The 14546-nt window shown below is 44.9% G+C and overlaps 1 protein-coding gene across 1 annotated transcript in view; it reads right to left on the reverse strand.

Annotated features, from left to right (window-relative positions):
• Positions 1-624: 624 nt before the first annotated feature.
• DEPDC5 (DEP domain containing 5, GATOR1 subcomplex subunit) overlaps positions 625-14546 on the reverse strand; it is a 43287-nt gene continuing 29365 nt past the window's right edge. Inside the window, exons 33-43 of the mRNA XM_058816450.1 lie at positions 14075-14137; positions 12385-12527; positions 11542-11619; positions 10975-11107; positions 10041-10149; positions 9218-9442; positions 5219-5388; positions 4101-4272; positions 3027-3087; positions 2209-2291; positions 625-1418 (exon numbers count right to left, since the gene is read on the reverse strand). Of these exons, the coding sequence (XP_058672433.1) occupies positions 1123-1418; positions 2209-2291; positions 3027-3087; positions 4101-4272; positions 5219-5388; positions 9218-9442; positions 10041-10149; positions 10975-11107; positions 11542-11619; positions 12385-12527; positions 14075-14137 (1533 nt within the window). The 3' untranslated portion in view covers positions 625-1122. The remainder of the gene's footprint in view (positions 1419-2208; positions 2292-3026; positions 3088-4100; positions 4273-5218; positions 5389-9217; positions 9443-10040; positions 10150-10974; positions 11108-11541; positions 11620-12384; positions 12528-14074; positions 14138-14546) is intronic.

Here is a 14546-nt window from a genome sequence, read left to right on the forward strand (position 1 = left end):
AACCCACCTTCTATAGGTGGGTGCTGTCTAAAAACAGATGAATCATCCTGACTCAGTTTAAGGGATAAAAAACTGAAGCATCTACGATTTGCCTTGAATCAGATCTGAACACCACTGTGAAGGTGTCAGTCCTCCCTCACTCCAGTTTCCCGAGGACATGGAACAATGAGGGACCATCTGCAGGAGCCAACAGCCCCCGGGGAACAGAGGCTGGGTGCCGGCTGTGAGCCAACCTAAACCTGCACTCCAACAACCAGCTGGTGCCAACACCCTGCAAAGACAAAGGCTCCACACTTGAGTGCAGGCAGCTTCCTCTGCTGCATGCAGACACATTCTAAAAACCTGCCCATAACCCTCAGCAGCGACCTGTGCTCAGTGGCCCTTGATTTCTCCTTAGGCTTTGGTGCTGGCCTTGAAAGACAGGAACTGGCATCCTGCTCTTGCTGTGTGACACTGTTCTAGATCCAGACATGAAGACAGAAAATCCTGAATTATTACAAGACAAAGCCCCAGCACAGAATTTTGAGCTGAACATAGAAAGCTATTTTCTTTTGGCAAGTGTTTTCTTCTACTCACCAATTTTGTATTGCTGTCTGTGGAGTTACAACAAAACATCAGGTCACTTTATTTTCTGTATTTTACTTATTTACATGTATGAAAATTTAACAAGGATCTCTCATATCTTATCTTACATATTCACACAATCAGGTACACCTTGGAAGGAGAAGAGACAGACTGTTGCCAGGCACATCAGATGCCAACTGGCACCGACCGTTTCCAGGGACTGGAAGCTGATACCATCACACTGTGCTGAATCCAACTGCCCTTGAAAACCATTTGCACTCTCCTTTCCTTACCTCTGCTCTAACTGAAGTTTTGGCAACCAAGGACTGTAGCTACTTAAAACCAAGCTGAGGTCAGGTGATAGATACTGGCAAGCCAATAGCTCAAATTCTTTTTTTTTCCAAGCACTTAATCAAATTCTGTTGAATATCAACAGCAATATCACTCAGGTCCTCTTGGAGCCTCAATATGAATCCAACAGAGAGACTTCTACTTCACTTCTACTTCCTTGCCACAAGGTAAAGCTTCTAGCTGTCTCCCTAAGAGAGGGAACCCCACTCAGGGGGCACTGGCATGCATCTTGTCCAGGCAGTCAGTCCAGAACGTCACGAGCCGGCTGTCCTTGTTCCAGCAGAAGTCTGTGAAGTCCTTCAGCAGCCGGTCCGCGAACTTCTCGTCGCCGGTGGCGCTGGAGCGCCAGGTTTTGGTCAGCATGGTGTTGTAGGCCCAGTTGTAGCCGATGCGCTCCTCACAGAACAGGCTCTGGCTGCTGGAGCTCGTGGAGTTGCGCCGGCGCCGCTGCTGCCCGCTGGAGAACTTCCTCTTGGAATAGGGCAGCTGCAAAAACACTGTCCCTGCAGGAAACAGGCAGCACTTCAGTCTGAGGCAGAGCTAAGGCCCTGTAGCTGATTGTTAAATTCCAAAATGAAACTGGCCTGAGTTTCATTTAATTGTCTTTCAGCAAGAGAAAATGGGATACACTTTTACCCTTGGCCCTTAGGTGCTACTTCTTCCTGTATGTTACAGCACCAGGAGGGAGTGCACTTTGTCTGCCTTTCTCTTACAAGCACAGAATGAAGCAAAGATGGAGGCTCTGATCCATCTTGCTAGCTTCCCATCCATTTTCATTCTCTTCTGCAATTTTCCAAACACTGCCTTCCTGTCATTGTTTCCACATCTCAGCAAGCAGACCCTAAATGCCTGATGTATCTCCCACACAGTGTGTATGGGTAGAGATGCATCTACAACAGACCTTACGCATGAAAACAGAGCACTGACACGAGAACAGAGCACTGACTTGTCCCAACACCTTTCCCTCCTTCTTGCTTCTGGGTACACATTTATTTACATTGGCCTTGGAATAAGCTTTGCCTTATTTTTAAAAATTTCTTCATCTTCTGGAAAGAAAAGTTGCAGACCTGCTGTAAAGCAGGATTTCAAACCAACATCATTTATTAGCAGCAACAGTTCATGCTTTTCATACTGCCCCCTCCAATTTTCTGGTTTGTGTTTTCTGACACACCTACTTGTCATCTGGTTAGGGACAGAACAGCACCAACATCGTGAAACACAAAACACATAAAAATAGTTCTCTTGTTTGTAATAACCTCCTCCTTGCCACAGAGCCTCCCAGATATTGCTCACCTGTGACATGGATATACTGGGGCTTGTTTTCTGCTGGGAAGTTGAATGCAGAGGCTGAATATTTATCTTGTACAAATCCAAATCTGAACAAATAGAGACAAGAGGAATTAAAAAAGAAAAGAAAACAAAAAGATAAAAGGAGCCACTCCAGGTAGAATTCATCAGCCAAAGGCAGGGGCATCAGAGGAAATCCTTCCACTATCCCTTTCTCATGGCCTGAAGGCAAAAGGAAAAGGGATGAAGAGAGCTGAGCCTCTCCAAATATTCCCCAGCATCTACACCATGAAAGAAACTGGCAGCTCAATCACACAAAAGGATAAGGCTAGATAGTATCCAAAAGTTCCAACAATTCCTTCTTAAACTTGGCCCAACCTCCTCTGTACAGCTCCCACCCCAGTCTGCTGCCTATTGTCAATCATCAGGTGTCATCCAGCTCAAGACTATGCTAAAGTACACAAGAAGGTGTTGAATTTTTAACAGTGTATAATACACTGTTCCTTCTTAGGAAGAATCTATTTACAGCCTTTCTGCTTCTAACTTGGAATAACAGGCACTTTCCAAAGGCAAGGCTCTCTCTAGGAGGACAGTATGGTTCCCAAGGAGTGCCAGGCTGAAACACCCCACAGCTGCCCCTGGCACCCACAGAACCACCTGGGGGCATGCAGGCTGCATTTTAGTCTGTCTGTAAGCAGAATTCAGAGAGGCAGACAGCACAAGAACCCCAGTGACTCAGGAGTGACTGTTCAGCACAGGCCTTCATCCCACACTGTCCAGGGAGGCAGGAACTGTTGGGTCACCCCACTCCACTGCAGACATACCTGTGTGCTATTGCTTCCTGGAGAAGATGCATTCTGTCCCAGTATGTTTCTGGTTCAAAGCCTGAAACAAATAGAAAAGTAACAATTATCTAGTAAAGCTACTTTATTTCCTTCCTTCTAAAAACTTAGGTTTGTCCCAGGAGGCCTCAGTTAACTCTTTTTTTTTCCCCTTTCAGTCACACTTTTTTGTCAGGTGTCTCAGAGATGTGTCTTGTGCACGCCAGTAGCAGACTCATATCTGAATTTATTATTTGTGCCTCTTGAGATGAAGGAGAGGAACATAAAGGGGGGGTATGGGAGGGGGCAAGGAAGAAGAGTGGGCTGCTGTGTATCACAAGAGTGCTCTGAAAATATTTAATTCAGTCAGCTGGGCTATGGTGGCCTCAGAGCATATGGATTTGTCACACTTATTGTTCAGTTACACCTGGACACTGAGTCAAGGGCTGATGAAAAGATCAAATTTACTGTGTTAAAACAGAGCCTTTTGCTAATTGTCCCTCCTCATGATGCAATTCTGCCCTTCTCTGCATGGGACAGGTCTCTGATCTTGTGGTTCCACCTGAGGTTTACCACAGCAGGCTCACTGGAAAGGGCGAGGTCACATTGCAGAAAAGGAGATTGCAGCTTCTCTGCTTAATCTCATGTGCAAACACTGTAACCATTAAAGTAACCATAGCAACAACAAAGAAGGATGGCAGTGATGAAAGCCCAATCTTAGGGAGGGGGAGAATAAACAAATGCAGGATACAAATGCAGAGCAGCTGTGGGTCTACCAGCAAAAGAGAGACAAGAGTCTGTCAAACACAACAGCTAGTGGATATGGGTCTGAAAGGGCACAGGGTAAGCACCACTGGGGAGACCACCCTTCCTGTGTGCTGGTGCTTCCTGCTGCCCACAATCAGCCTGCCAGCACAGCTTCCTCCAGCACCTCCTTCCTGAGGGGCTGCTGACCTGCAAAAACAGCTCCTTTACCTAAGGCTGGCTGGTAAAGGAGCTCCTTTATGTCAGTTCTGCACCAACAGTGACCTGTTTGCACAAAGAACCCTGAGGGGTAAAAGAAAGTGCATTTCTTACCATCAAACAAGTGCTCACTGCCCTCCTTCAGCAAGCAGCTCACGTTGAGGGGGATGAAGAGCTGAGCTCGGAGTGGGTCCCCGTACAGGTAACTGGGCAGGGCAAAGGGACCTTCCAGCACTGGGACCAGCAGGAACCCACAGGAGGTGGCCTTCCTGTGCCAGCCCTGAACCTGAGCAGAGATTCACACAATGAATCATAGCACACATGCCAGCTGACGAAGGGCACTTCTGTGCATAAGAGCAACTCATTCCCCAGGAATAGATCAGACATGCTCAATTCTCCAGGCTCAGCCTGCTCGGCATGGCAGGCACACCAACGTCCTTGCAAGCAAAGCAGTACAAGCACAAGACATCAGGCTTTCCTTTTTCTAAAGTGCTCATCAATCAGAAAGCACTTTAAAATAGGACATTTTTCAGGAACTGATTCAGCCTACTTATCACCAGTGGCTAAACACTTCTGCTTTACTGGAACAGTGCAATTGATTTCAAATAAAAGCAAAACCGACTACTTAGTGCTGTCTGGCTGGGTGGGGTAAAGCCTGGTGTTAAACTGTTTGAGTTTTACAGAAGCTACATTAGGGAAAAAGAATCTAAAAATGAAATCTAAAAATTTAATTTAAAAACTAAAAACTGACATGTTTTCATTCCAAAATGTTTTAAGCAAGTTAAAAAAAACCCTAAAACATTCCTGAGCAGGAAAAACACATTGCCTGGAAAAGCCCTGTTATGAAAGCAATTCCACTGAGATTTAAAGTTTTAAGGTTTGGGGATAGAAGGAATGTAATGTGAAACAGATTTTTTTCCAAAGACCTGGCTCAGGGCTTAAAATTTGCCTAAGGGGGACTTAAATTTATCACCTTGACCTGTGTTGATCTCTGCACAGTGTGCATAAAACCCACTGAAAGCAGAACACACTCAGGCAGACAGAATGACTAGAGCTGGTGTGATAAATGCTGACCAGATGCAGCAACACTAACAACCACCAGGAAAATTACCTATGGAAATAAAGGCAGATGGAAGCCACTGTCTCTGTCCCTAAGACTGCCTAATACAATGTCCAAGGGACACAGAGGCCAGACAGGCACTTTGTGGCTGCCCAGAACACCAGGATCTCACCATCTCAAAAAGAACAGCTGCAGTCACTGCCATCCAGTGTAACTTGATCTCAAAGGCAGCGTTCAGGGAGAAGTTGCCATGGTAATAACAACTGCACCACTCCAGGCGGTCCGTGCGGTTGTTCACATCCACATCCAGCGTCACCGTGCGCTGCTCGGGCACCGTGGCAGCTGCGCAGCCAGGGGACAGCAGCGTCCACAAGGGCCATCAGAGAGAAGGTGGCAGATGGGATGGGGAGAACAGAACCAAGATCAGTCATCTGAAATGAATTTGTCCTCCCATTCCTCCCCAGGTATTTTTGGGCTGGCAGAAAAGTCCCAGAATGTGGCACATCCAGGTGACAAAAGACAAAAATCCTGAAGTATTTCTCATGTCAGGAGGATGTGCTACAGAATCAGCCCCCCCAGGCAGTCAAAAGACATTTCAGCTGCAGTAAGGAGAGAGAACCAAGAACCCAGCAGTTAATCAACAAGCAACTGGTGCCATAATTATGCATGGCTAGACAACACCAGCTTCTTCATGCCCAAAACATTCTAAATATTTCTATATGCCTTCACCAGAAATCACAGCAGGGTGCTGTTACATGGGGCAGGAGCATTCCAGGACTTTCCACAGCTAAAGGAGATTAGAAGTTAAACTTCTTGTTTCTTTAATCCCATATCAATATCCCACATTACCACAATGCTGAAAGTGCACATCCAACACTTTCTGTAAAAGCACAGAGTCAGCCAAGACATGCAGCAGCATTCTGACCACTGCAACAGCTCCTGCTGCTTTGCAGTGAGGGCTGGGATAGTGCCCAAGATGCAGCTCCCTTTGTGCCCCACAGCCCAGCATCCCTCAGGTGACAGAAACCCTCAGGAACCAGGCAGGAGAGGGAGAGAAGCACAGCAGTGGAAGTGACCTGGCTGGTGTCACAAACGGGACTGCAAGGCTGGGGACAGAACCCAGATCTCTCCTGACTTGGAGGCCAAAGTCCTGCTATGAAACACACCATCGCCTTTAACTTCTCTTTAGACAAATACATAATTTAACATTTCTGTAATGTTAAAAATTGACAGAAAACAATGGGCTGCAAGGCTTCTATGGGAAAACTTCTGCCCTTCTTATCACGGCATGCATGAGGGATGTGTGTTATCTGTTGCTGAAGTAGATGTGCACCCCTTGATAGGGTCAGCTTTTAAATTAACTTATAATTTGATGGCTTGATGGTATTTAAAAAAAAATTGAAATCCTTCCTCAAGGTAGATGGAAAGTTCCCACCTTCAATGCTACTGCAAGTTACCTGGAGGCACTTTCAAGGTTATAAGAAAACCCTTTATATTGCTATTACTGCAGCATAAAACATGAAAAATAAAAACACAACAAAAATGAAAGAACATCACCCAGTTTTGTTTCATAAATAAGACCCATTTTTGTCTTTGGGAAATATGTCATTTGCAATTTCTGAGTTGATCTGGTATTGTCAGACCAACACTGTGAGAGTTGCTTTTTCTGTCTCCTTTGGGATATTTTGAATACCATATTTGTGGTCAGGAGGTTATGGTGACAAATTTGTAACAATGTGTCGTGAAACAACATCCTGGAAGCTGTGAAACCAAAGCAGCTCAGTCAGGTGGGTGTTGGTCATTAGCCAAGAGGTCAGTGATAACACCACAGCCCAGTGTGCCCAAAGCAGCACACTGTGAAGAATGAGCTCCCTGCTCCCTTACACTGTTGCTTTTCCCAGAGTCTGCTTGTGCAGACTCCCTGGTAGGGCTGGACTGTCCCTCTGCCTTGTCTGCAGCTCACAGGCAAAGCCAGAGGAAACCACTCCAACAAGGTGAGCTAATAAAAAATACATTAAACACTGAGGAGAAATGTCCATGTGTCTGAATTCAGAAGCTTCTGATTAAAACCAACTTGTTTTAATAGAATATACTCTGGCTTCCATAGGTCAGACTTTAAGAGGACTCACCTGCTTCCCAATTGTCTTCTACTATTGAGTATTTAACTAAGGATTTACTAAGCAATCGGAGAGGAGCAGGCAGGTTATTCTCCAGTCAGACTCCACTACATACATGACTACAGTTGCTAGTGCATGCACTGCTACAAATCAAAGGGACAAGATTAGCTGTGTCACAGGTCACACTTCCACTGGGGAGGGAAAGGGGACAGTCACTGGGCAGTGATTGGGAAGTTGGGAGGGACAAAGATTTGAGAGATACATGGAGCTTGTTCCAGAGCTCCCAATGCTTGCATGCAATTTTATGTCACAGCCTGACATTTAGGGAAGGTGGGGAGGGGAAGAAATAAAAGCCACAACCTAATCAAGACCAAGAGAGGAACAAATGAAGTCACGTGGACCAGGGGTCATCTGGGTTTAGTAAAGCTCTTTACCTCAGATGAACTGCTGAAGTTTTTTTGGAATACTGTTTAGAAGAGGAACAGCACAGAAGCATCATTTATCCAGTTCCTTTGTAAGAAAAAACTTCCAAGCTCAATTTTTCTACAAGAAACCATAATTCCTGGAAAACCCAGACTGCATGAGAGCAATCTGAAGGCATTTATCACTCACTCAAGGGCTGCAAATGAGTTAAATAGTAAAATGGACATAATCCCAACTGCAAGGAAAAGGAGAGCTACTCAGGTGTGTAATACCCACATGCTGCAGGAATACACAGTTCCTGGCTGGTGTTAAATGAGAGGTGAGGGGGACACTGAGGCACATCTCTGCTCATCCCCAAGGGTGCAGGCTGCTGAGCCTCGGGCTTCTCAGCTCACAAGAGAGCACAGACACAGGAATGTGAACTGGTTTTCTCAGGCTAAATAGTGAGTAAGAGATCAAACCATGAAGAGGATCTGGCTCCAGTACCTCCAGCCTCCACAATACTTCCATGCCAGCCAGTTCAGGCTTCAGCTCTAGCCAGCCACTGAGCTAATGAGGCTGGACACCAGCCAAGGAAACAGATTTATCATGTGACAGGGAAAATAACCTGCATATGTTGGCTTCAGGGAATTAACCATTAGTTCAGACTTCCTATCCGTAATGCTTTCAGATTTCTGATGCTGTTCTTCTTCAAACAAGGCTCTCAGAAATACACAAGGATTACTGTGACTTCAGGTTTAAGAGATACTACACCTGCAGTAAGGCACTTCTCTTCAGAAGGTTAAATATACACAACAGGAGAAAAGCAAGATGTTTCTTTTTACCCTTAATTGCTAGGCCTTTAACAGATGCATCTAAATAAACCTGAAGCTGCAGTTCCAGAGCAATGATTTTTCTTTTAAACAAGGAAAGGAGAACAAAAGCAAGTGACTCAGGCTGGCCTGGAAATGTAACAAGAAGCTGACAAAGCAACGGGGTCAGTCACGCAGCCAGTGTGTTTCATGGGCTGTTAGAGCAGTCAGGGTTACTCTCCACACCTCAGAGAACATCAGACACTAATGGGACCTTGCCCAGCAGCAAGATCTTCCTACTGCTTCCATAGCACAGGGATCATCTGCAGCTGGGCTTCACAGACTCATTAATGCAAGGAGTCTGGTTCAGATTAGCTAGAAAGCCTCCAGCACATCACAGAAACTTCTAACACATCTGGACCTCACTGTGGCTTTTGCCCCTAGGAAACAATTAGATATGTAATTTTAAGAACAGTTTGGTTGCTTTGCTGTTCTCACAACTTATCCCTCCATACCCCTTACAGGTTGTGAACAGTCTCTCAGGATTTGCAAGGAGACAAAGTATCTTCCTTCCTGAATTCTAGAGGTTCAGGAAGAAGGAACATTTTAAGAAATACTTCAGAGTACTGGAATATAATAAAAAGTAAAAGTTTCCTGCCCAGCCAGTGAAACACACCTCCAGCACATGAGAGTGAGTCCACATGCAAGACACTGTAAGGCCAGCATGAAATTTGCAGCTTGATTGCTGGTCCACGTGAGATCATCCCCTTGGCTGGCTGCTCTTCCCCTTTCAAATATCCCCTTGAACTTCCCCAGCTGTCACCTGTGCTGTGCATCTACCTAAGAGTGCAGCTGCCTGGCTCCGTCCTCCGAAACTGCGGCTAAAGGAACTGTGCCTACTTGCATAGGAGGCGGGGCGGCTGGGCAGCCAGGGCAGCAGGAACGCCGGGATCTCCGAGTGCAGCAGCTCTTCTGCCACGAAGGCCACCTCAAACCATTTCCTCTGGAAGGCTGAGAAGTCATCCATGGCAGCTGTGTGCCACATGGCAGGCTGTTGCAGCCCCACTGCACAAGGAGGAAGGGAAGTCGGTTAGGAACAAGTGTGTCATGGACGTATTTTATGAAAAATCCTTTTGCTAGGATATTTTTCTCCTGAGAAGCTGAGAGGCCTCATAAATTAAATGTAAACAATAATTATCTGCTGCTGTGGAATGCAACTGGTGCATCTTTGATTGGTCTCATGTGGTTGTTTTTAATTAATGGCCAATCACAGTCCAAGTGTCTCGGACTCTCTGGTCAGTCACAAGATTTTATTGCCATTCCTTTATTTCCTTTCAAGCCTTCTGATGAAAACCTTTCTTCTATTCTTTTAGTATAGTTTTAATATAATATATATCATAAAATAATAACTCAGCCTTCTGAACCATGGAGTCAAGATTCTCATCTCTTCCCTTGTCCTAGGACCCCTGTGAACACCACCACACAAGTGGACAAGGCTCAGACAGAAAAGTAGCTCTTGATGAAAAATAGGCAGGATAAAAATTACTTTATGGTTTTGGTCGCTCCCAAAATGCATTCCTGCTGCAGCACCCTTAAGAATCAAGAAGAGCCCAGTGATTATGCAAAGGGATAGTGAGGAAAGTCTTGTAATAACAATGCTGACCTCGGTCTGGTTCTTTGTCCACAACAATCTTGTAAAAATAAAAGCCATAAATAAAGGTTCGTAAAGCTTCTCCAGATGCATGGACAATAAGCTGCTCTTCTAACATTTTCTGAACAAGAAAAAGAAAGAACAGAGCAAACATGATAAAGAAATCACTCTTCCAATTACATAAAAAGGTTGCTAGAGAACATTGGGAAGTAATTTTCTTTTCCTTGGCATCTTTTTGTCCAGATATGTGCCTAACAAGAATACCAGCAAAGTTATCTCTTCATATTCAATAAATGTAGCAATCTCTTATCTCCCTGAGAAATTACATTTGACCTTTCTACAGATGTCTGTCTTTCTCCCATACCCTGCTCTGGTTTTATAGATGGATTTATAGAAGGTAAGAGTTTGGAAGCATTCTAAGTTCTCTGTTAATTGATATGGGATCTCAGCAGAGGAATGAACTCCAGAACATTTCTAACCTTCTGCCCCTGACACAGTTCAATACAGAAAAATCCCTTGATGAATAAAGCAGTGTTCCTGCATAAAGTGTGTCTGCTTCAGATCTGAAAGGTCATATGCTGGTTTTATTACAACCTTATTAACTAATTATCAGAAAGGAAAACCAAATTACAGCCCAGTGCCTCAATTCCAACACAATGCAGAGCACTTGGTAAGTACCAGCTAACTGGAGGTTATAAACAGAACTATCATCATTTAAGTAGAAAAAAGTATGTAGTACTAGTGAGGAATGTTGCTGTTTTGCGATAGGGAATCCAAAAAATGTCACCATTGCCTTGTATTCTATTGAGCACAGCTTTCAATGCTCATCCATAAGAGGATTTTAATAAGTAACAGAAATTATTGCTATGCTTTGCTCTAAAGCTTTACTTTCTTCCCAGAGTGAGGCATTTCTGGCCCTCCCTATGCTCCTGGGGAGTTTGCTTACCTGCATGATGTCAATGGCCATGGCCTGGGTGTGCACCCCTTCCACGTTATTCACCAGCCAGTGCACAACTTCTGCACTGATGAAGCAGTAGGGGGAGAGCCCCTTCTGTTCAGAGAGCAGCTGGATCCCTGTGCTGGAGCACAAGTCACACATGTTAACACTGATCAAGAGCTCTTTTAGGTAACAAAGACAAAAATCACTGCTGGGGGAAAGGAAAAAAGGGAGAGGGAGGGTAGAACACAGGACAAGAAATGCACAGTGCCCCTGGAGTGATGTCTCATTTTGGTAACAAGATGAAGAGCTGCCATTGACAGCACTTTGGTGACTTACTGGGAATTCTTGATTTGACAAGGTTCTGGGACTCTAATAATTGAAGTCTTTGCTCATATCAATTTCTATAGAATTTCTTATTAGAGAGTTTGGAACTGAATAACAAAAGGAAGTTTTGTTATTGTTTGAAAACTCTTCAACAGCTGACATGGGGCTCTCCTTTGAGTGACTCCACTTCTCACGTCCTCTTACTAAACATCGCACCACATGTGAAGCACATTTGTATTAAAAACTTACGTGGGGTGTTTCATGGCTTCAAGAATCTCTACCAAAGTGGAGGAGGAAGTCAGAGCACTTGTTGAACACTGCTGAGAGCTGGGCAGTAAACAGAAGCAGATTCAGAAATCAAGGAAGCTGCTAGATTTGTTCAAATATGTACATATAAGAAAATTGCTCTCTCTTCTCAACAATGACTTTGCCACATTTATTTCCTTTTCCATCTCAAGCAAAACTAAAAGCATCAGATGAGTATTTCCCCCCTGAGGTCACCAGGACATTGCTATATGCACCCAATGCACAGTGTGTCACATCCAGCTGTACTCAGCAGCAACTGAGAGCAAACATTTTGAAGTTGGCTAATTTTTTTTTTTTTTTACTGTAATATACAACCACAGGAAACAGGTGCTAATAAAGTTTATTTTCAACATTGCTTCCTCCCTGGTGTCTTGCTTCCAGGTTAGAACCTCCTGGATTTCATCAACCTACTCAATCCAATTAGACCTGCAGCCCCCCCACCCCTTGCCAAAACAGACAAGATGTCAATTCAAAGCCTGGTTTCCTACTAGCAAATTTCAGAAATGGAATTTCTTCATTTTTTGAAGAATGAAGCCCTTCTTGTGGGTGGAAAAAATCAGGCCTTGTGTTCATTTAATTCTGGAAAACTGGGTTGCAGGGCTTATTTTACTACCACTCTGTCTGCACGTGGAAATGCTGCAGTAAGGTCTTGTGACAAGTGCCTGCCCGTGCTGACAGGCACAGCACAGCCTGTTCCCTGCTCCTGCTTCAGTGCCCATTCCCTGACACCAGCAAGGGGCTGGGATTGAACAGCTCTGCAGCACAGCACTGCTGGGCCTCTCCTACCTGCCCTCTGCAGCAGCAGCTGTGCTGTATCCTGGCTCAGTGCTCTGGGCGCTCCCCTGGGTGCTGCCCCTGTCAGGGACCTGCCCTGAGGGGAGCAAGGTGCTGCCATCTGAGGATGCAGGAACTGATTGATCAATAGAGACCTGGGAGGAGCAAAGACAGCAACATCTCTGTGAAATCCATCATGCAATCCATTTCCCATCTTCTCCCCTCCCTGCATCATCCGTGCCTCAGCCCAAGTTAGTCAACAACAAGCAGTGCTCTGAGGAAGCACAGGCATATGCAGAAGGGATAAATGCAGTCTTACTCTGTCATCACCACAGAGCTCCTGACAAACAACAAATTCAGACCCAAATAAAGATGAGGATCACCAACCCAGCAACTATTGCACTGAGAGAACTACTGGCAAATAAGCAACACCAGTCCAAACCTGACATTCTCAACCCAAGGGGTTAACTATGATTATAAGCACACAACAGGACACTTGATCACTATGGGAAGGTAGTAAGCATTTAGCAAACACAGTTTCAAGTCTAACTCTCAAAAACATGCAAATGTATCACACGAATTCAAGTTTCATAATGCTCAAAAAAAACCCCAGCTCATCTCCCCTCCTTTCTCAGGGCAGTATGAGAAGGCTGCTTGACACCCACCCACACCTATGTCGCCAAGACAACAGGAACACTTTCCTCCCGCAGGAACACTCACACTATTCCAATGGTAGACTGAATAGTTCACAAAATTACCATAAAATCATTGCAGAAAGAGCATGAATGCTGAAGGATTCAGCTAAGTACAGGCTGTAATTGCCATCTGTCATTAACACGTATGGTTTAGTAAAGGCACATTATATAAAAGCTGGAGAGGAGGGGGAGAGAACACGAACGGCAGAGGAACTCGAACTCAAGCTGGTATAAACATGGGGGCTGCTCTGCTGTGATGAATCCACAGCACACATACAGCTAAAAATCACAAAGCTGGGAGCTTGACTTAGGTCTGACTGTCAAAAGTCCTTTATTTATGCCATTTCTCACACCCCAAAAATCTCTAATGGCAGATGTCCCCTTTTGGGCAGCCAAAACCAGCAGATGCTCCAGGGTCAAGTCCTCAGTGCCCACAGCCAGCAAAAGCCTTTCTCCCTCCTCAGGGCTCACTTCAAGCAGCATTTCCTATGGCCACTGTGTCACTGCTCATTCCTAACTGCTGTTAACTGGACAAATGACTTCAGTCACAAGGACTCCTTTAAACTAAAATGATACTATCTATTTTCAGCCTCAGTTGTTCAGGAATCCAAGGAGACAATTTGACTTGGGTATCTCCAGAGTCACCTGTCAAACATCACAGAAGAAATTTAGCCAAGAACCAGACAAGTGAGCTGTTGCCATTTTGTTCAGTGAGGGAAGATGGAAAACAAGCACTTACTGAAAAACAGAAAAAGCAGCTTTAGTAGTTGACAAGACAGTACTGCAAAGGACAGCAGACAGGGCACATGAACATCCAAAACACAGCACAAACATTGAGTGGTGGGAAAAAATAATGCTTGCATCTGCCACTTTGTTCTGCCAGTGCTGTAGATCTCACTCTCAAGGAAAACCAACACAGGTTCCCAGTGTGTTCAGCTCAGGACACAAATGCTGTCCATCACCTCAGTCCAAAAGCCAGAGATGACAAGAACCCGTTCCAAACTGACCTGGGAGTAGAAGGTTGAAGCTGTGCGTGGGCTGCGAACAAAGTCCATAAAGAAGGCCCCATCCTGAAGGCATCAGAGGAAGCAGGCCCATTAATGGCAACAGCAACAGGAACAAGGAGTTCAAGAAAAGCAAATAAAAGGTTGTGCAAGTATGAAATTACCACAGAGAGAAAGTATGAGGAGAATGCAAATCCCAGACCCAGAAGGTCAGATGCAGCAGAATGCACAGCATCAGGATTACTCACACACACATCTTTACTTTCTCTCTGTAACAAGACATTGCTTTTCCTTGGCACAGATGCATTCCCAAAATTTTTAAACCCACACTGATCAGAAGCCAATTGAAACTGCAGCCTTCCCTCCATACTTCAAAGGAGAAAGTCTTGAGCTCTGAAGTATGGGGGCTTCCATCCTAAATACACAACTGAAATACAGAAACCACAGGTGTAATGACAAATATCCAAAGAAGGTC

This window comes from Ammospiza caudacuta, chromosome 18 (assembly GCF_027887145.1).
Source record: "Ammospiza caudacuta isolate bAmmCau1 chromosome 18, bAmmCau1.pri, whole genome shotgun sequence".
NCBI lineage: Eukaryota > Metazoa > Chordata > Aves > Passeriformes > Passerellidae > Ammospiza > Ammospiza caudacuta.